The sequence below is a fragment of the Sorex fumeus genome, unplaced genomic scaffold (assembly GCF_029834395.1).
Source record: "Sorex fumeus unplaced genomic scaffold, SorFum_2.1 ptg000006l, whole genome shotgun sequence".
In the NCBI taxonomy this organism is placed as follows: Eukaryota; Metazoa; Chordata; class Mammalia; order Eulipotyphla; family Soricidae; genus Sorex; species Sorex fumeus.
Genome location: NW_026606063.1, coordinates 26,081,652 through 26,105,465, shown reverse-complemented (window position 1 = coordinate 26,105,465; position 23,814 = coordinate 26,081,652). Strand labels below are relative to the sequence as shown.

General features: G+C 38.7%; 1 protein-coding gene across 2 annotated transcripts in view; it reads right to left on the bottom strand.

Annotated features, from left to right (window-relative positions):
- ROCK2 (Rho associated coiled-coil containing protein kinase 2) overlaps nt 1–23,814 on the bottom strand; it is a 112,183-nt gene that overhangs the window by 39,987 nt on the left and 48,382 nt on the right. For both annotated transcript variants that reach the window (XM_056122926.1, XM_056122932.1), the window contains exons 5-9: nt 17,216–17,476; nt 7,356–7,500; nt 5,557–5,695; nt 2,896–2,987; nt 1,984–2,143 (exon numbers count right to left, since the gene is read on the bottom strand). In XM_056122926.1, the coding sequence (XP_055978901.1) occupies nt 1,984–2,143; nt 2,896–2,987; nt 5,557–5,695; nt 7,356–7,500; nt 17,216–17,476 (797 nt within the window). The remainder of the gene's footprint in view (nt 1–1,983; nt 2,144–2,895; nt 2,988–5,556; nt 5,696–7,355; nt 7,501–17,215; nt 17,477–23,814) is intronic.

Genomic DNA, 23,814 nt, shown 5'->3' with positions numbered 1-23,814 from the left:
AAAAATTAAAAAGAAAAAAGGGGGAAAAAAAAAAAAGATGGCTGGAGGAATCGGTCGGGATGGGAGATGTGTGCAGAAAGTAGATAAAGGACCAAACATGATAACCTCTCAAGGTCTGTATTGCAAACCATAATGCCCAAAAGTAGAGAGAGATTATGGGGAATCATATCTGCCATGGAGGCAGAGGGAGGGTGGGAAAGGGGGGTTATACCGGGGATATTGGTGGTGGGGAATGTGCACAGGTGGAGGGATGGGTATTTGATCATTGTGTGATTGTAAACCAAACATGAAAGCTTAAAACTATCTCACGGTGATTCAATAAAATTAATTTTAAAAAAACCTTTCTTTCTTTCGTTTTTAGTTCGTTCATCTCATTTTTAGTTTCTATAACAACTTTATTCATCTTTTCAAGAAATCTTCTAGAAAGACTTCTCTCCTTTTTAAATCCTTTTCAAATATGACATCTCTTGACTGCTAGGACATAATATATACATTTTCACTTTTTCTTTTTTGGTCTCTCTTAAGTGGGCCCTTCCTTACTGCCTATAAGCATGCTTAGGTTTTCCTTGTACCAACTTTCATTTTAGTTAGCAATACAATTGTTAGCAGGTGACCAACTCATTCTTGTTTGCGGGAGAATTTCCCAGTTTAGCATGAGCGCTTATGCCATATCCTAGAAAACGCCTACAATTCTAAACAAAAGCCATGGTGATTGGTTACTCATCATTACATGTACTAATGGGCCAAGCTTTTCAATTTCTCTTAATGTTTAACTATTTAAGTTTTCAATGGCTTTCCACTGTCCATCAAAATAAAAAATCCCTCAAGCTCTGCACACAAACATCATCTACTGCATTATACTTCTAACATCCAATTCCAATTTATTTTCTATTTCTACAATTACAACTCACTCTGACAGACTAATTTTTATTGAATGATCTTGTGTCAAGTTCTGGGCAGATGGATGACTTACAAGCAAAACATTAGTCCCATCAAGTCCTCTAAATGGTCAAATGACATACTTTATGCTTGAGCCATACCAACCTATACTATTACCTATATATACTGTCACTGTCCTCCCATTGTTCATCGATTTACTTGTGCGGGCCCAGTAACACCTCCATTGTGAGACTTGTCACTGTTTGGCACATCGAATATGTCATGGGTAGCTTGACGGACTTTCCAAGAGGGTGGAAGAGTCAAACTCGGGTCGGCCAGGTTGGCCGCGTGCAAGGCAAATGTCCTACCTGCTGTGCTATATATACTCAAATTCCAAACTTTTGCATCCACCCTTCCCTACAACTCGCAATAACCTCCCTACCTCTTGATTACTAAAAACGTCATACCTTTAAAGTGGGATAAAATGCCAATTCTTCCTGGAGGGTTTTTTTTTTTTTGCTTTCTGGGTCACGCCTGGCGATGCACAGGGGTTACTCCTGGCTCTGCACTCAGGAATCACCTCTGGTGGTGCTCAGCACATGGGATGCTGGGAATCGAACCTGGGTTGACCGTGTACAAGGCAAACGCCCTACCCACTGTGCTATTGCTCCAGCCCCTCCCTGGAGCTCTTATTTGACTTCTCCCTCCCCTCATCCTAAACAAGTGTGACTAATTTTTCTTCTGAGTCATCTCAGATTTCAAATACCTTTTAAGGCAAATATTATATTCTACACTACCCTGTAACCTTCATTATCTCATTATCTACAAACTCCTTCAAAAGACAGAGTTTTGTCGAGTTTTTTATTTTTGGTTTTAGTCTATACTCCCCACAAGAATACTGAACACAGTCTTTCATTCTTAATTTGCAGCTGAATGTCATCAACCATCCAGAAATAAACTCATATAAAAAAAAAAAAAACTTCTTTTGACAGTACTTTTGCAAAAGGGCAAAGATGAATACACCAATTTTCCACAACCCAGGGTCTTGAAGCAGGGCATTTCTATATTCTAAAGTAAGAGAAATATAGCAGAAAAATTACATACAAATTTTCTCTATAGTAGGTAAATCCAATAAAAGGCAGTTGATTTCCCACAAAAGCTTTAGGAATTGGAAAGGTTTCTACATCTCCTTTATCATCTTCAATGTCATCAAAATTGCTGCTGTCTATGTCACTGCTGAGTTCAGGTACCACAGGAGCTGCCGCTATTAAAAAACACAAAAAGTGAATTGTCATTCATAATCAAAATATCCTGTTTTATGACGACATCTTGTTTTAAAATCAATGATTATATAGTAATAAAAATTTTATTATAGTAATCAAAAACTGTCATGTAACTGCCAAGGAGTTTTTTATAAGAATTTATTACATCTGATCAGTTTGTATTTAAGGCATTACAATTAGCAATAAATTTCACCTACATTCTTTAGCTTTTATAGTTTGGGTTTTTTTATTTTGTTTTGTTTTGTTTCTGGGGCCACACTTAGTGATACTGGGGACTACTACTGGCACTATGATTGGAGGACCGTTCAGTGCTGGACATCCAACCCAGGACAGGTATCTTTTCTGGCCCCTACAGGCCTAAAGCAAAAATAGTTCTTATTCTTAAATCTAATATCGAATAAATGTTAAAGTTAAATGTTTATGCCCATGTATGGTCTCTTTAAATTATTAGCAATTCAAACAAAAATATTGAATTTTTCCATTCTGAAGACCACTGAGATCAATAAACATGATAAATATATAACATAAAAGAATTGAAAAATACTGTGAAAATACACACTGACTTGCTATGGCACTGATATATTTAGTTACGAATGTTGGCACATTTTAGAAAAATCTTAATTTATGAACTAGTTAGCACTAAGTGTATTAAATAAGATTTTAACTCAAATGAGGAATCAGTTTGTAAGATGTAAAGTGTGTTGAATGGAAATACTTGCATTTATTGACTTACTCTCTCTTATGTTATCCCAATTCCATTGATCATTCTTAAAGAAAGGATGTAGTTTGATTTCTTCTACCCCATTTCTCCCAAGTCGCACCTCCCTAAACAATATAAAGATTGTATTATCTCCACAAGGAACAAAATAAGGAACCACAAATGAGTTTGCAATACCTGTATGAAATGATTTAATATTTCTCAAAAATAAACAATCTCAATTTTACAATAAACAGTCTCGAGATAAACTGCAAAGACTGCGGGGTCAGAGTGGTAATACAACAGCTAAGGTATCTGCTTTGCACACGGGATATGTAGGTTTGATCCTGGCAAAATAAATGGTCCCTGGGCCTAGCAAGGAGTGATCCCTAAGTGCACAGAGGCAGAAGCTGTGAGCACTGCTGGATATGGCCCAAGAGCAAAAACACAAAACAAAATAATGGGAGGGACCAGAACACAGTACACATCAGGCAGGACACTTGCCTTGTACATGACCTATCTGTGTTCGATTCCCGGCACTCCATATGGTCCCTCAAGCCCAGCCAAGAGAGATGACTGAGTGCAGAGCCAGGAGAAAGCCCTGAGCACTGCTGGGTATGTCCCCAAAACAAAACCAAACAAAAAAGTTCCAAAGGCCACAATATATAGCAAAACCACAGAAAATGCCTTTCCATCTGTACTTCTATCAAGCAAAACTGTACATGAGAGTTAAAAATAAAAAATTTCAAAAGCTGGAAAGATAGTACAGAGGGTAAACTGCTCGCACATTAGCAGATATGGCCCCAAAACAAAAAACAAAATCAAACAAAAAATTCACCTGCATGTGCCAAAACCACATGACTAGTATTCAGGATATAAAATGGACAAAGACTGACTTTAGACAGAGAAGATCATCAAAGATCTCTGTAAGCAGAGATCTAAAATTTTTAGGTTTAAATTTTTCTTCTAGTCTTAAATGTAATTCACATATTACAGTTGAAGCTGTCTAGATTTACTCTTTGTGTGTGTGTGTGTGTGTGTGTGTGTGTGTGTGTGTCTGCGCGCGCGCACGCACGCGCGCACGCACGCGCGCACGCACATGCGTTAAAAATTTGGAAGAAAAGTTTGGATCACATCGAATGGTGCTCAGGACTTTAGGGACCATATGTGGTGCCAAGGACTGGACCTGGGTCAGCAACGTGCAGGGCAAGTGTCCTATTGGTTGTACTACCTCTCCAACCCCTTATATTAAATTAAAAAAAAAATTATTCTGAAGACACAAAAACATAACTACCGATTTCTTTAACCCTTTTGAATCTTTCATGACAGTGGCACAGAAATGATCACTGTGTCTATCTAGTTCAATATAAAAAAGAAAGTATCAATATGATATCAATATAAATATACTAACTTCAATACATATAATTTATTATATATTTTATGTATAACATATTTAATACAATTAGCTTTTAATGACTTTTGGGGGTGGAGGGTTACCTTCTGATACTCCTGGCTGGCTCTGTGCTCAGAAATGTCCCCTGGGGGTGCAGTAGGGATCAAACCCAGGTGAGCTGCACAAAAGGCAAGTAAGTGCCTTACCCCTCCAGTCTGAAACCTGTATACTATAATATATGCTGTATCCTGTCTTACATTTTATAAATTGGCCATCTACATCAGCCTCAGCTAGCCACTAGATCAAATGTTACACAGAATTTATTTTTATCAGTTTATCAGGTATACTGTTTAATTGTAAAACCAAAATTTAAATTAGCAAACATAAACATGATTAACCTTTCTAGTGAAAAGTGAAAAATAACTACCCTTGTCTCAAATAGAAAAATTAAAACATTCGTTATATTGTTTCATGAGGATGAGAGAAACAATTGATAATGAAAATACATCCAACTGTATCTTCTCTCCAAATTCTGATAATCACGATAATCACTTTCCTCCCGTTGTTCATCGATTTGCTCGAGCGGGCCCAGTAACGTCTCCATTGGAGACTTTGTTGTTACTGTGTTTGGCATATCGAATACATCACGGGTAGCTTGCCAGGCTCTGCCGTGCGGGCGAGATACTCTCGGTAGCTTGCCAGGCTCTGCCATGCGGGCGAGATACTCTCGGTAGCTTACCAGGCTCTCTGAGAGGGGCGGAGGAATTGAACTCAGGTTGGCCATGTTGGCGGCGTGCAAGGCAAACACCCTACCCGCTGTGCTATCACTCCAAATACTACATTTGAGATTTTATCCACAAAAAGTATGCAGAGATGAATGTGAGTAATCACTGCAGTACCACTTATCACTACCAGAAACACCGAGGCCTACTGAGGAGTGATAACATTTCAGGGCTTGACACAGACTGGACCGCATAAAAGAATACTCTCTTACATGCTGATCCTTTTAACAGAATACAAAAATATCACAAATACTTATTTCATATGTATTATTATTTTACCAAATTCTTGGGGTTTTTTTAAATTTTTTTTAAAGACATGCGGATTAAAATTGGAATTGATCACAATTAGACAAAATGAGGAGACTAACATAATCCCAGGCTTAGCATTTAGAAATGGCTAACCCAGAATTAAAAGCAACCTGGACAGAGATTGACTTTATATGCAAATAAGAGTTAGATATACTTTTATTTCTACATACTTAAAAGTTAAAAAACTCTGCAAAGAAATCTAATATATATTACCTGTCTGTTAAGAAGGCACAGATGAGATTCTTGGCATGTTTAGAAATTTCTGCATCTTCAGGGAAAGATAATGAGTTTTTATGATCCATAATTTTGCTGTATGTTCCTACAAGTGAATCAGCATAAAATGGAGTATCTCCTAAAATTGCAAGAAGATACGCAATGTATTAAATAATGCATATCAAATGCTTTTCACCTAATATTTAAACACGTTAAATTTAAGTTTGTCACATGCATGGAAGAATCCATGGGTCAGGAGTTTCAGTCAAAACATACAGGCACACACCAAGAATATATTTAAATTTTAATCTTATCACTGAACCTTTCTGAGGAAAGAAAATCAATGATAATTCCAAAATTTTGTTGAGTTCTTTTTACCATCAGGGGAAAAAAAAATTTATGAAGAATTAAAGAAAAAGACTACTTAAAAATTGACTCAGAGGGGCTGGAGTGATAGCAGAGCGGGTAGGGCATTTGCCTTGCATGCGGCCAACCCAGGTTTGATTCCCAGCATCCCATATGGTCCCCTAAGCACCACCAGGAGTAATTTCTGAGTGCAGAGCCAGGAGTAATCCCTGTGCAATGCCGGGTGTGACCCAAAAAGCAAAAAAATAAAATAAAAAATTGACTCAGAAAAAAAAAAGATGAAACAAAAGAATCAGATTATAGTCCTCTAACACTTAGAGCTGGATCAATTAACACTGATTAAGTTATTGGGCTGAGGTTATTCTGTAAGTGTGTTAGTCACTAGCTATATGAGACACCTTAAAGTTAAAAAAATTGACTCTATTAAAAATTCTGTTCCCGGGAACGGAGTGATAGCACAGCGGGTAGGGCGTTTGCCTTGCACGCGGCCGATCCAGGTTCAGTTCCCGGCATCCCATATGGTTCCCCAAGCACTGCCAGGAGTATTCCTGAGTGCAGAGTCAGGAGTGACCCCTGAGCATTGCTGGGTGTGACCCAAAAAGGCAAAAAAAAAAAAAAATTCTGTTCCCCAGTGACGCACTACCCTGCATTTCAAACACTGGGTATGACTAGTGCCAACCATACTGAGCAGAGCACATAAAGCAATTTTTAATATGACAGACTGGACAATTCAGCTATAAGACACCAGTCATATGATTTTACATATGAATAGGCCAGCTCCAGCTGGATGAAACACAACTTGCCTAAGATGACATATAAATAGAGTTGAAAACATTCTCCCAATGTAGTATTCCTGCTTAACGAATGACTATGTTAAAGACAAAGAAAGGAGACAGAAAAAAAGCTGAAAACACCAGTTTGGCTTTGAAGGACTGAAAGATTAAATTCCAATGAGAGTTATAGGCTCTGCCAGTACATCTCAATTATAAAGTGTGTCAACCCCAAAATCCAGGACAGGTATTCAGGTAATTCGCTCTTGTTTGTTTGCAAAAGAAAGTCAGGGGAGCATGGGGTTGAATTCAAGATTTTCTAGTGCCAGCTGGGGGTGGTGACTAGGAGCCCAGGAGCAATTCTTAGAAATGCTTGGTCTGGCTGTACCGGGTCTGACAGTCATATACTAATGTTACAGCTAGTAAGCACGAGAGACTGCTGGGCCAGTGCTGGGGTCACCAGGGTCACACCCCAAAACACTGGGGGACAGGGATGGTTGTGGGAGCAGTGTGGGGCACTAGCAACATGGCACTGAGGATCAAACTATGGGCCTAGGGAATGCATACTTCCAAATTCTTAACTTCGAATTCAAAGTGTTGAGATAGGTTTTTTTTTAAACTAGTAAGTAGTTTAAAAGTAGTTTAGTTAAACAATTTACTTACCCACCAACATTTCAAAAAGGAAAACACCCACAGACCACCAATCACACTCCCGTCCATAGCAACCATCACCTCCTTGTGATTTCAGAACCTCGGGTGATATATAATCAGGTGTTCCAACTGCTGTGTCACAATGCACCATGCCTGTCTGGGTAAATAGCAGAGATGAAGACAACTAGGAGTGTAAAACGTATTAAAAGATATAATCAAAAGTGCAACTAATTATTACATATATAGTTTCAACAAATTACTACAGAAGAACTCTATTGTTGATCCCCTGAGGACAGAGGACTGTGAAATATGCATGAAAATGCCTACATATAAGTGGTTAAAGAAAAGCCCTGTTTTAAAATCAATGAAAGAGGGGTCAGAGTGATTGTATAGCAGGTAAGGTGCTTGTCTTGTACATGGTGATCCTGGGCAACTCCTAGCATCCCACACACTGAGAGCCCCCTGACCACTATCAGGAGTAATTCCTGAGTGCAGAGCTAGAAATATCCCCTAAGCATGGAACTTAAAAATGTATCTCTTTTAGGACAAATTATTATAAATTAGCATAAAAGGTTAAATGATAAACAGGATGAAAAAACAAGAAGAGATCATATCATTATTAAAAAGCCTCATAAAACAAGAAGTTTGACACTCCTGAAATTTATATGGACCAATAAGCCCCCACAAATAGCTAAAGCAATTCTTGGGAAAAAGAAAATGGGAGGAATCAACCTATCTAACTTCAAGCTCTACTACAAAGCAGTAATAATTAAAACAGCATGATACTGGAACAAAGGCAGAGCTGCAAACCAATGGCATAGAGTTGAATATACTGACATCTCCTCCCAAGCATATGATCATCTAATCTTCGATAAGGGGGCAAGAAAAGCGAAATGGAGCAGGGAAAGCCTCTTTAATAAACTGTGCTGGCAAAACTGGACGGCTACATGCAAAAAAGTGGGCTCAGATCTCTGCCTAACGCCATGCACAAAAGTAAGATTGAAATGGATCTATGACCTCAACATCAGACCGGAATCCATAATGTTTACTGAAGACAAAGTTGGCAAAACTCTCCATGATATTGAAGCTAATGGTATCTTCAAAGATGTCACGCCACTGGCCGAGCAAGTGAAAACAGAGATAGACAAATGGGACTATCTTAAACTAAGAAGCTTCTGCACCTCAAAAGAAACAGTGACCAAAATACAAAGACAGCCTACAGAATGGGAAAGGATATTCACCAAATACACATCTGACAAGGGGTTGGTATCAAGGATATACAAGGTACTGGTTGAACTCGACAAGAAGAAATCACCCAACCCCATCAAAAAATGGGGCAAGGAAATGAACAGAAACTTTCTTAAAGAAGAAATCCGAATGGCAAAAAGGCACATGAGAAAATGCTCTACATCACTAATCATCAGAGAGATGCAGATCAAAACAACAATGAGATATCATTTCACACCACAGAGACTGGCCCACATCCACAAGAACAAAAGCAACCAGTGCTGGCGCGGATGTGGCGAGAAAGGGACCCTCCTTCACTGCTGGTGGGAATGCCGGCTGGTCCAACCCTTTTGGAAAACAGTATGGATGATTCTCAAAAAATTATAATTTGATCTCCCATTTGACCCAGCTACAGCACTTCGGGGAATATATCCCAGAGAGACAAAAAGGTATAGTCGAAGTGACATCTGCAATTGTTTGTTCATTGCAGCACTCTTTACAATAGCCAGAATCTGGAAAAAACCTGAGTGCCCAAGAACAGATGACTGGTTAAAGAAACTTTGGTACATTTACACAATGGAGTACTACGTAGCTGTTAGAAAAGATGAAGTTATGAAATTTACATACAAGTGGTACTATGTGGAAAGTATCCTGTTAAGCGAAATGAGTCAGAAAGAGTGGGATAGACACAGAAAGATTGCATTCATCTGGGGAACATAAAGCAACAAAAAGGGAGACTAACACCCAGGAATGGCTGAGATTAGTACCAGGAATTTTGCTCCATGACTTGAAGGCCAGCCACACGTGCTAGGTGAAAAGGAAGCTCAGATAGAGAAGAGAGCACCAAATAAAGGGTGTTGTGAGGACCCTCCCAGGGTGGGAGAAGCATGCTAAAAGTAGTCTATAGACCAAACATGATTGCCACTCAATGCCTCGCTTGCAAAACACAGTACACAAAAGAAGAGAGAGAGAACAAGAGGGAATGCCCTGCCACAAAGGCAGGATGGGACGGGGGGGCGCGGGGGGGGGCAGGGGGGCGGTTTGGCAGGGGGAGGGATGCTGGGACCCGTGGTGGTGGAGGATGGGAATTGGTGGAGGGATGGGTACTTGATCATTGTATAACTGAAACCCAAGCACAAAAATTTATAAGTCTATAACTGTACCTCATGGTGTTTCATTAATTAAAAAAAAATAAATAAATCCCAAAGGTTAAAAAAAAAAACAACAAGAAGTTTGAATTTTACTCTCTAGATCAAAGAAATCTAGAGAATTTTTAACCTGAAACATGAATAGGTGTATATTTTTTCAAGATTCCCCAAAAGTTGATTTTAATTGTACACATCAATTTTTGTACAAATAAATTTTTGCTAAATATACCCTGTTTTGTAACTGACAAAATATTATAAACCAAGAAATTTGCTAAAAATACAAAACGGCTCAGTAACATCTTGCATTTAATTTGAGAAGTCATTAAAAATATGCTTCCTGTGAAGGCAAAAAAGAAAAACCATAAATGGAACTTTTAATTATCAGAAATATTAATTGCCTTAATTTGACTGCTACATAGGCAAGAGTTTCTTCAGTTCATTTTAGTAACTGAAAACGAGCACTTGAGGGCCAGGGAGCTAAAACAGAAGGGTAAGGTGCTTTCTGCTTTTCTTGCACACAGGCTACTCAAGTTCAATCCCAGAGCCCTGCCAGAAGTAATCCAGAGTACAGAGCCAGGAATAAGACCCGAGCACTGCCCAAAAACAAACAAAAAATGAGCACTTACAATAGGAGCTAATTTTCTCAAAGAGCCATATCCCTTGCCTCTTAAGATTCTTTGCAAGTGTAATGTTCCGTTTCTTGTGTTCTATCTAAAACAAACTGTCTCAGAAATAAATTTCTATTTACATTGTACAGTACCCACAAGAACACAAAGCTACCTATTACTCTATTTCTCTAACTACTGATTATGACTCATTAGGCCTCTGGTTACAAAGCTACATAGCCTTTAAATGTTTGTTTCCATTCCCCAAAACATGTTCTTCTAAATGTAAATTTTGCAGAAAAAAGGGTTTTCAGAAACATGAGTAATTTTGAAAAAGCACCTACATTTTTAAAGTAATGTCACTTAAACATATTTAGCTAATCATAAGGCACAAAATAGAAAATTAATAAAGTCTTACATATATCAGATAACCAGTAACAACAAAGTCTCCAATGGAGACGTTACTGGGCCCGCTTGAGCAAATCAAGCAAAACCTAAAATAGTAATATAAAATGTGCCTGAAAAAGTATAACTGTTGCTCTGAAATGCAGTTATAGGTAGGTAATTTTAGATAGAACTTAATCATCAAGATTTATCTAGTTTTAGACTTGCGACTTTTATTCAAATTACTAGGAAAACTATAATATCAATGATAGAACTTGCTCTAGCGGGCCCAGTAACGTCTCCATTGTGACACTTGTTACTGTGTTTGGCATATCGAATTCGTCATGGGTAGCTTGCCAGGCTCTGCCGTGCAGGCGAGATACTCTCAGTAGCTTGCTGGGCTCTCGAGAGGGGCGGAGGAATCGAACTCAGGTCAGCCATATTGGCTGCATGCAAGGCAAATGCCCTACGGCTGTGCTATCACTCCACCTCCATGATAGAACTTAATGAGATACAATTATGACTCTAACAAATTATTTTAGAATTTATAGGTTGCATTTTATTTTTACTTTGATTCACAGCATAATGGTATTTTATATGAATAAAAAATACAGTGCCCACAAGAACACAAAACTACCTATTTTATAGTAAAAATTTTATATGAATATTAAAAATTATTCTACCATTTCTGTCTACATTATATGTCTAGAATAACATGTAGCATTATATATATAACATGATATATATAGTATGTAACAGGATAATTATATACATTTTTATTTTATATAGGTAAGAATGTAAGTTCACATTATACATATGCTTTGTGGGACACATTGGAACAGCTTTTAAAAATAGAAAAATCTTTCACATTTTTTGTTTTTGGGACATACATAGTGATGCTCAAAGGGTTACTCCTGACTTTGCACTCAGAAATTACTCTTGGTGGTGCTTTGGGGATCATACAGGATGTCAGAGATAGAACCCAGGTTAGTCGTGTGCAAGGCAAGTGTCCTACCCTCTATTCTATCACTCTAGCTCCTATATAAAAATGATTTTTTAACACCAAAACCTTACAAAACCAAGCCACAGACCTGACTTGGCTCTATGTTCTACAGATTCCTTTTATATATATACATATATATGTATATATATAAATAAAAATGAACACTTCTAAAAACTTTTAAGTAGTAACAAGGTCAGAGGCAAACAAAGCAATGAACTTTGTAGCACTGTTTCTCACACTAATAGTGAACACAACCAATTTATAAATTATATAATTTATACTACAGTTTTAATAAAAATCTATTTGTTCTTTAACATTACATAGCACTGGAGCACTGTCCTCCCATTGTTCATCTATTTGCTCGAGCGAGCCCAGTAACGTCTCCGTCGTGAGACTTGTTGTTACTGTGTTTGGCATATCAAATACATCACGGGTAGCTTGCCAGACTATGCCATGCGGGCAAGAGATACTCTTGGTAGCTTGCCGGGCTCTCCAAGAGGCGCAGAGGAATCGAATCCGGGTGGGCCGGGTTGGCCGCGTGCAAGGCAAACACCCTTCTCGCTGTGCTATCGCTCCAGCCCTTAACATTACATAATTCTCATTAATTAAAGAATGGATATTTGGATAAAAGAATTTCTGATGTGTGACTGTTGACTGTTAAATTGACTATAAGAAAAGCAGAAGGCTAAAGCAGTGGTACAGAAGGTAAGGATTTGCCATGCATATGGCTGACCTAGGTTCAATTCCCAGCATTCCATATGGTTCCTGAGTACCACCAGGAGTGATATTGAACAGAGCCAGGGGTAAGACCTGAGTACCGCTGGGTGGTGGACCAACCACCCACCCAAAAGAAAGCCCCCCCCCCAAAAAAAAAGTGAAATTTTTTGTTCAAAGATACAGATGGAAATAAACTGGAACATGACATAAAAAATAACTGTTGACTCAGTAGTTTATAAGGAACCCTTAGATAACAAAAAGATGTCCAAAAATTTTTTTTGAGCAGAACTTTAATTTATCCTTTATTTATATAAAAAGGGCTTAGTTAGCCAAAGAAACACTGAGGGGAAAAAAGTAGCTATGACCCAGGAGACAAGGTAGGGAGGAGGCAGGCCTGCTGGGGGAGGAGGAGGCCTGGGCAGGGCCAGTGGCGGGACAGAGCAAGGAGCAAGAGCCAACAGGAGCCATGACCTCTCCACCATTGTCCACACGTCTGGGATATGGGGTTCAGTCACAATGGGGTGGGTGGGGGAGCAGTGGTGAGGGTGTCCTTGTGAAACCTGCTGAATGGCATGAGCTTTATTCCTTGGATCCTGTCAGGTGCCCACCGTGGGACACAGGGGGAGCTGCCCAGGCCGGACATAGCAACATGAGGTGAAGAACAGGGAGAAGCAGGTGTGCGGCAGTGGCTGCGTGTGCAGTTCTGAGCGGGTTTTGGGCGGGGTCTCTGCTTTGCCTAGGCCACTGACTAGGGCATGGGCATGAACGATGCCTCTCTTCAGGCGCTCCAGGGTACTCTTGCTGCCAGCATAGGTTGGTTCAGATCTCTTTGCCCATCTCCTCTGTGACCAATGACAGGTCCTTGTAGTGCTCTGGGAACCCAGGGCACCAGGTGGCTTTACTGCCAGCATGCAGTCCATGGAGGGCAGCCCAAAGTCCTTAAACAGTGGCCTGAAAGGAGCCACAGCTCTGGGCACCTAGCCCAACAGCGATGGAACACTTCAGTCAAAGGGACGTGGGCACCAAGTCCTGGGGGTGCTGGAGCTAGGGTCGATGGGTTTGTAGGCCATCCCCAACTCCTGGGTGCTACAGATGGCAGCTGGCCACTCCTCAGAGGTTGGATGCCTGGCGGTTCAGCCACACTGATTCCGTAAGTCAGTTTTTTAAAAGATCAAAAGATACACAAAACAGGCAATTTATAAAACGAGGTGAAACTGACAAGTACATGAAGAAATACTGACATCACTACAGATAAACACAATTTAAAAAGCACTACTTTACGGCTGGAGTGACAGTACAGCAGGTAGGGCATTTGGCTTGCATGCAGCCAAACTGGGTTCAATACCCAGAATCCCATATGGTCCCCAACACTGCCAGGAGTAATTAATGAGTGCAGAGCCAGGAGTAACCCCTGAACATTGCCAGGTGTGACCCAAAACATATACACACACCAAAAAAGTACTACATTATACCAAAGAATTCGGTAGCACCTAGAGTTAATAATGAGAAGAGCACTAACAGTATGCAAAGACAGGATTTCTCATTCACTACTAACAAGAGACCATAAACATTTACAGAAAATCTGGAGATCAGGAAATACTTGACATATCCTGGAGCCATAGCACAGCGGGTAGGGCGTTTGCCTTGCGCATGGCCGACCTGGCGGACCTAGGTTCGATTCCTCCGCCCCTCTCGGAGATCCTGGCAAGCTACTGAGAGTATCTCGCCCACATGGCAAAGCCTGGCAAGCTACCCATGATGTATTCGATATGCCAAAAACAGTGACAAGTATCACATTGGAGATGTTACTGGCCTGCTCGAGCAAATTGATGAACAACGGGAGGACAGTAACAGTGATCCTGTATTATAGTAATCTCTCTTCTAGGTTTATATTTAAAAATATCCTTGTCAGAATACACATGAACAGCATTATGAATCTGTTCGACATAGCACGACTGAAAAGAAGGAGTCTAATGTGACGCAGGAGGACCGGGGCATTAGTATAGCACATAGGGCATTTGCCTTGCATGCAGCTGACCTGGGTGTTCCCAAACCCCCCAGGAGTGACCCCTGAGCACAGTCAGGAGTAAGTCCTAAACACCACAAGGAATGGCCTAAAAAACAAACAAACAAACAAATAAATAAAAGTGACCTGGGAATTCACCAAGTTAACTTAATATAGATACAATGGAGTGCTAAGAAGAAATGAGATAATGCACACATATTTGATTAGATATTAAACAACGCTAAATAAAAGAAGAAAATAGAATCTCTGCATTATATTGGAGCGATAGCACCGCGGGTAGGGTGTTTGCCTTGCACTCGGCTGACCCAGGTTCGATTCCTTCGTCCCTCTCAGAGAGCCTGGCAAGCTACTGAAAGTATTCCGCCTGAACGGCAGAGCCTGGTAAGTTCCCCGAGGCGTATTCGATATGCCAAAAACAGTAACAAGTCTCACAATGGAGACATTACTGGTGCCTGCTCGAGCAAATCGATGAAAAACGGGAGGACAGTGCAGTTCTACTACAGTGTATTATATTGTTATACATAGGTATGGTAATAGTTTGCGAGAGTAAACTTATTACAGTGGCTGCCTACTTGGGAAAGAGAATAAAACTGAAAGAAACATAATTTTTCAAAGTTGAGGGTCCTTTAATACAGAAAACTAATGATAGTAAGTTGCATCAAGAATAAGCTAAAAAAAAAAAGAATACAATAAGCTAACAACAGGCACTTGAGTTACAAAAAAAGGTGAACAAAACTATAGAAACCACTCTTTTTTGTTTTTGCTTTGTTTTGGAGTCACAAGGGCTGTGCTCAGGGCTTACTCCTGGCTCTGCACTTCGGGGGTCACTCCTGGTGCATTCACTGGCCCATTTGGAATACCAGGGATCCAACCTGGGTCATATGCGTGCAAGGCAAGCACATGACCCACTGTATTACTACTATGGCTCTGAAGGCCGTTCTTCAGTTTACTTTGTAAAGAGGTAACTTGAAATGTTTAAATAGCTAATTTAATGTTTACTTACACTTCTAAACTTATATGTAAATAGCAAGTTCCCCATACTCTACATCTTCTCTCTCTCCTCTTCCTCTCCCACCTCCCACTCTGGATTTTGGCCACACCTAGTGATGCTCAGGGGTTACTCCTGGCTCTGCACTCATGAATCACTCTTGACGTTGTTAAGGAGACTATACAGGATGCTGGGGGTCGAATCCAAATTGGCTGCATGCAAGTCAAGCGTCCTAACCACTGTACTAGCTCTCTGGCCCCTCAGCTTTCTTTTCTCAAATCATCTTTATTTATGTGATTACTGTTTCTGCATACACCCAAAGGTTTCCGGTTTAATTGAAAATCAGAATACAGTCTAGGAAGAGTATTGTAACACATTACTAAATATAATCAATTTTAAAAGGTTTACCATGCTATCAATAAGTTATTTTACACTTTATTTTCATTAAAGATCATTTTGCCAATAATTCCATATTGTATTATGATAAACACAAGAGGGAGCTTTGAGTACAATATTCCACCTACTAAACAATGATTAATGTATGCAGCAAAACATAGAAGATTCAATAAGGAAGACAAAAAAATGTAAGAAAATGTTAAGTTTTGGTGGGTAGATAGGATATACAATCTAGATAAGAATGGCTTATAAAGCATATAAGGACATTGTTATATTAATAGTGATAAGAAAGAATTATCAGGGAGAATTCTCTAGATGAGGTCAAATCTGAGCTGAACTTGGAAAAATGTGGATCACTAAAGAAGACAAAAGAACAAATAAAACAGTACCACATGTGCATATGTGAGAAAAAAAATCAGCCTAATAAGTGTCTTGACAACAGAAATATAGCTACATAAGTAGAGTGAAGGGATAGAAAAACTATGCAAAAGGTAATATATTTCATTTTCTGTCAATATATATTAACATTTAGAAAAGCTATTTATGTAAGTTACCTCTAAATCTACCTTTTGATAGAATACAAATGACATAAAACATGACACTATATTTTAAAGGCATATCCTATTGTTCATCCTGTTGTTTGTCGATTGCCTCGAGCAGGCACCAGAGATTTTAAAGTGCCATATTCAAGGCTCTCTCAGGGCTAGGAGAATGAGACCCATCATTGTTACTGGTATTTGGCATATTGGGTACGTCACGGGGAGTTTGCCAGACTCTGCCGTGTGGGCAGGTTACATTCGGTAGCCTGCCAGGTTGTCCAAAAATTTTAAAGGCAAGATATAAATTCTGTAACATAAACTATTGTAATAAGTTAGGAGGTAAATTCTACAGACTGTATTTGTCATAATATGAAATGTCGAACAGTTAAGTATAAAACACCATAATAAATGATGCCCCCAATTTTATTCTATGTGGCTAGTGAATACAGAGTTGGTAAAAAAGAGGCAAACTTTTTACCTTATCTTTTTTATATGGGTGGGGAAAAAAAGGTAAGAACACCAGGTTCCTTAACTTCTTGTGCCATACTTCTTCACCTAGTACATATGAACTAGGACTGATTGGTAGCAAACGTTTGTCAATATTCAACGAGGAAGATAAGTTACTTGAGAACTTTTTTCTCTTGAAATCGCTAACCAACTAGTAAAGCACTCTACACATTGATGAATATTAGTAAAGAAATGTTCTGGCTGGACATTTTACTTTGAGTCATCCACAATTAGCCAAAATAAACTTATCTTTGTTTAAAACTATGAAGTTCTGATTTGAAGTTCAAGTTTCTAAAATAACTCATAGCTTTTTTACTTGCTAATATACTTACCTCATCCATCTTCATACATGTGCCAAAATCTGCGAGCTTCAGATGCCCGTGTTTATCCAAGAGCATGTTGTCAGGCTTTACATCTCGGTGAATTAGGCCCATGGAGTGTATAGCATCCAGAGCAAGAACAACTTCAGCAGTATAAAATTTGGCCCATTTTTCAGGTACATCATAGTTACTCATTAGGTTTACAAGGTCTCCACCAGGCATGTATTCCATCACCATGTACAGATATTTATCATCTTGAAAGGCACAAAAGAGCTACGAAATAAATTTTTTCAAAGTTTAGTAAAACTGAAATCACCAAAGAATAAAATCCGAAAGCTATTATTACTATTATCAAAGAAAAAATGACCTTACTACCCAAACAACTTATTACTTCAGATTGGACATCTTTAAGAGAAAAAACAATTATACAAAAACTGAATATAGGTATATACATGCTTGACTATCAAACAATACATAAATCATTTCACTCTTGGAGGACAAAGCAGCAATCTAAGGAGAAACATTCTTTTTTACAAAGAAACAGTAATAAGAAACACAAATAACAAATGACAGAAAGTTATAATTTGGAAAGATTTTCTAAGAAAACAAATTATTGCATATAACTCACATAGAAAAAGGTAAAGCGGGTAGGAACTGTTAGAGAAACCCCGAAGACAACAGATTCAATGGATATAAACCCCATATGCCTGCAAAGAACAACGCACAGTCTTATGAGAATTGGGGCATCTAGTCAAATGGGGGAGTTTGGTCACACCCAGCAGTGCTGAAGGATCACTCCCAGCAGAGCCATGGATGGAACCCATTTGGAACACCTGGCAAGTGCTTCCTATCAATACTACTTCTCTGACCCTAACAGAATTTGAAACAGGGCTTTCTCCTCTCTTTCCCTGCTCATCACCTTGCTCATAACAAGCGAGAGTGTTACATGTTCCAGTGTAAGTGGTACTGATCCCATGGAAAAATAGAGAAATAATAATCTCAATCCTCACATGTCCCACCCAACAAATGTCTCTCTGTACCTAAAGTCAATGCAAATAGAAATGATTTCTATAAAAACAATTAGGGGCAAATAGGATAAACCTACCAACATTTGAGGGAAACACAAAAAAACAAAAAATAAGGATGAACTAAGTACAGGCTACAGAGATAGCTCAACAGGCTGAGCACAGGTTCTGAATGCAAAAGGCCTGAGTTTGACCATTGAGCAATAAGCCAAGAGGAGTCCCTGAGCACCACAGGACAGGGTCTCAAAAAAAAAAAAAACATTAAGTATGAAGAATCAATACTCAATAGAATAACAAGTCATCTCAAATAATAATTTCATATAAAAAAGGAACCTGTGCTTTAGAATTATATAACTGGCGAGAAAAACAAATTACAGAGCTAGAAATTTTGGCAAAGGAACTTTTCCCCAAAAGATCTAGAGATTTGAAAAAAAAAAAACCAGGAGGTTCCTTATGCCTAATTCTGAGACTAAAATATACTAAAGAAACTATAAAATAGTGCTAAACATTCAAAAATCTAACAGAAAAGTTCTCAAAGTTTTTGTAAAGATATGTACAAAAACATAAAATAAGTAATACTAGCAACAAATCTCTCCATCAATGTAAGTGTCAAAGACAACAGAATTATGTCTTCAAAATTTGAGGAAAATAACTTTGACCCTGGAAAACGCCAGGCAGAAAATAAGTGAGAAGGCATGGTAACTATGTATAGTTATAGAAATACAGAAACCACAGCTTGCTCTTCAAGCTTGCTCTTCTTGAACAAGTATTGCTTGTTTCTTTGCTTGTTTCTTTTCACTCTGGAGAAGTCTATGTTCTCTCTTGAACACACAGATTTCTCCAACTCTCCTTCGCTTTCCCCTCACATCTTTCTATGTAAGTTTCAAAAATGTCCTTACCTCACAAAGAGGAAAGAAAAGGGGAGGGGAGGGGCGGGGAGGGAAGGGAGGAAAGGAATTCATAATCACATCTCAAAGAATTATTCAAGGATATAATTTGACAAACTAGAAACACACAGAAGAGGAGTATGTGAGACCTAAGAAAAAAGGAGCAAATGAAAGACTCAGCAGACTTATTAAATACAACTACTGATACAAAAATCAATGCATACCTAAACTAGTCTGTTAAAATGCAATGTTATTTTAATTACTTTGTTAAATATGGCAATTTTCCCCAAATTTAGCAACAGATTCAAAGCAAGCTCTAAACCCCTCCCGCACCTACCACTGAAATCAACAAAATGATTCTAAAATAAATATGGAAATACAAGGAACCTAGAATAAGTATAACAGTATGAAATAGAACTTAACACTTAAATACTCATTATACCCTAATGTATCCCAATGAAAAGCTTGCATGCAAAAAGTGGTATATATCCCTATATGGCTTCTACCTGACTGGCTATTTTAAATGCAATTTTCATACTTAAATTTCAGAGTTATAATTAAATGCCACAAGTTCAAACTTTTACAATAATGGTCTCCAGGGTCCAAGCAATAATAGAGCAGGTAGAGCTCTTTGCCTTGCGAAGTCTAACTGGGTTGAATCCTTGGCACCCCTGATGATACCCGAGCTCACCATTAGTGGTCCCTGAGTGCAATCAAAAGTAACCTTGAACACCACCAACAGGTGGGACCCAAAAAACAAAACATATCAAACCAAACAAACAGAAAGAATGGTCTCTTTTCAGTCTTCGACCATACTCAGGGTGTGACTAGCCCACCTGTATTCTGACAGACCACAAACAGAAAAGTTCCTAAGGCCAGTTTAGGTTTGAAAAATTACTAGAATGAATCACAGAACTCACTAATACTCTTGAGAACTTGTGCAGAACTTAGATTTATAGTTTTATATTAAAGGATGCATGGTCGGGGAGGGAGCACAGAGCTTCCCTCCTTTTTATGGAACAAGGTGAACCTCCCACTTAACAAAGTTATGTGTTCATCAACCAGGAAACTCCACCAAGAGCCTATGTTCAGTTTTATCAGGGCCTCATCATACTCGCAGGCACACAAAACACAATTAAATCAATCACTGGGGCCATGATTCAACTCAATCTCTAGCTCCCTTTCCCTCCTGGAAGGTTTTACAGATAAAAGTTTCAGTTCTGTAAATTATGCGTGTATTCTGCCTGGAAGACGGAGGGATAGCACAGCGGTAGGGCGTTTGCCTTGCGCAAAGCCATCCCGGCCAAGCTGGGTTCAATTCCTCCGCCCCTCTCAGAGAGCCCAACAAGCTACCGATAGTATCTCACACACACGGCAAAGCCTGGCAAGCTATCTGTGACGTACTGGATATGCCAAACACAGTAACAAGTCTCAAAATGGAGACGTTACTAGACCTGCTCGAGCAAATCAATGAACAACGGGGTGACAGTGACAGTGACATTCTGTCTGGACACCAGTCTTCATCCACACATTACCAAAGGGCCACCAAAAGTTGCCTCAGTAGCATATCAAAGACATTCCTATCACTTAAGAAATTCAAGAGCTTTTTATGTTATATGCTAGGTATTGATGGAAATCGATGTTCCTTATTGTATAATTTTCTACTGTTTAGTACTATTAAGAAATAAATTATAATAGGACACAATACACATGAATTTCAATAGCAGAAGGTTAAGGGAAAGAGACCAGAGATACAAAAGACAACATGTGGTGCTGGAGGGGAAAAAAGTGATAAAAATAGAAAGGAAGAACACTAGAATAAAACCTGGGAGTCAGACTGTGAAGTATCAGAATAGGCCAAAAGCAGTTGAGTAGCTTCACTTGCTGTATCACAAAGCACACCAATGGTTGAGCAGGGTAGAGTTTTACAAAATTTAAACAAACTCATCAGAGAGTAAGCTTTATCTAACAAAAGGAGTCACCCTCAAATAACTATTATCATATACTGAATAACTTTGGAAATTAACTTTGGCTACAGACTTGATAATGTTTCTCAATATGACCTAACATTTAGGGCAAAGTAGTGTATATATGCAAAATTTGCATTGCGATATAATAATCTTGATGACAACACCAAAAATGGAGTCAAGTCTCCAACTACAGTGTCACATTTTCAACAGAATTTAAGAAAATAGCTATAGAGCAAAATCTATTTAGACTTGGCAATAAAGGAGCTTCAATCTACGCCACAATTTGAAGTGATTAACAAAGTAGAAAGATTGCTAAAAGACATTAACAAGTTCTAAAATATCTCACAAGTAATAAATATGCTTAATTAAAACTATATTCTTAATAAATATGCTTAACATCAAGTTACAGACTATATATTAGTTTGTACCCTTATAAATGGACGGGAGCAATAGCACAGCAGGTAGGCATTTGCCCTCCACATGGCCAACCCAGATTCGATTCCTCCATCCCTCTCAGAGAGCCCAGCAGAGCCCCACAAGCTACCGAGAGTATCCCGCCCACACGGCAGAGCCTGCATGCTAACCATGGCGTATTCAATAAGCCAAAGACAGTAACAACAAGTCTCACTTTGTGTTCCTGGAGCGAGATGAGACCACTGAGCTATACTAGCTCGTGAGAGACAAAAGGAGATGTTACTGGTGCCTGCTCAAGCAGGCATCGATGAACAACGCGACAACAGTGCTACAAAGCTACCCTTATAAATGGTGAAACTGGCCTTTTATCTTTCTTTCCTCAAAAACCCATAACCCCACACACATTCCACAGCCACCCTCACATCAACCCAGTCTCACAGATTCAAAACTCATCTCAGAAATGAGATGCAAACCAAGCCACCAAAATTCACGGCTACACTGATCTTCTGGCCAAAACTTCTGGGGTGTCCTCGGGATGGGGGTGGGCTGAGTCCTCGCCCCGCTGAAGCCCTAACAGTTGCATTCACACCCCAAAGTCATCGCCATGCCAATGGCCCAACTTCATTGCTTCATGAGGAACCTCTGTGGAGATATCAAGCTCATAAAAATTCTAGGTACATCAGTTTAACACTGAAGGCTCAACCAGCAACAAACAGCTTAATACTAAGGCAGCTTATTACTAAGCTGTTTGTTGCTAGTAAACCCTCAGACAACAACCCCACTGTGAGATACAACCACTTTCACTATTTTTAATTGAAGTATGTTTTGATAATTCTATTACACATTTAACTGTAACAGCAATATAAAATAAATTATCTTGTACCTGCTAAAAGGGCAGGTTTTGAGGTGGGTAGGAAACTGGGGAGAATGGCGAAGGGAAGTTCAAACTGGTGGTGGGATTGGTGTGGGAACATAAAATGCCTGAAACACTATTACAAACAGCTTTGTAAATCAGTGTTTAAATGAAGTTAAAAAAAAGGAGAACACAAAATAATGAAAAAAAATGTCAAGAAACTTCAACAGAAGATGATATATGCTTAACAAACATAAACTAACTTAACAAACATAACTAAAGATAACCCAAAAGTAGGGGCTGAAGAGATCGTACAGTGGGTAAGGCACTTGCCTTACACACGCCCAAATGGCTTTGATCTCTGGTATCCCATGTGGTTCAGTATGCACAGCCAGGAATGATTCCTGAGTGAAGAGACAGGAATAACCCCTGAGCACTGTAAGGAGTGACCCCAAAACTAAAATTAATAATAACACCAAAAAATAGTGATGTGAAAAACTGTCCAAGCAAGAAGAGCCTAAGATGTGATAATTAAATGTAATATGCCTTCATTTCTTTAGAAAGAAATCCTCAAACAACAAAGGGATATTAGATAAAAACTAAGGAAACAGTTGTAGATTATAGACTCTAGTTTATACCAAAGCATCAATATTGGTAATTTATGGTAACAAATGTAACATACTAAAGTAAGATGTTCTTAATAATAAGAGAAACTATAAAAAAGTACATGAAAACTATTTTTCTGAAAATTTAAATTTCTCTAGAAACAGATTATCAACAAAAAATGAACATGTTATGATATATATAGTATTATATATAGGTATATAATATATACCTATTTTTCATATAGGTACATATTATATATATAGTACCTATGTGAAAAAGTAATTTTCTAAGAAATGAGTTTTAAAATATTATTATATATCAGCATTAACAGAACATCTGCAATCAATTTAGGTAGGAAACACTGAAAATTAAAAAAAAAACACTGTGAAGCCCAATTAAGCAAATACTCTTAACATTATCTCTCCCTGAATATAACTTTATTCTCTCTTTACAGACATATTTTTTTAAAATCATACTTCTTATATTTTCAATTTCATCAAAATGTATGTAGATTTCTTTTCCTTAATATCTAAGTAGTACATAATATTGTTTGATTTTCAGTTCAGGATATAGTTCAAAAGGCTCAAGTCCATTGTTTGCATGTAAAAGCCAAGGTTTAATCCCTGGTATTGGCATGGTCCCCTGAGTACCCAAGCCAGGAGTGCTTCCAAACAATGTCAACTGTGATCCAAAGACGTGTGTGTGTGTGTGTGTGTGTGTGTGTGTGTGTGTGTGTGTGTGTGTGTGAGAGAGAGAGAGAGAGAGAGAGAGAGAGAGGGAGAGAGAGAGAGAGAGCACACCCGTAAATCAAATACATATATTTGACTTTTGCACTGCACTGTCCTCTCATTGTTAA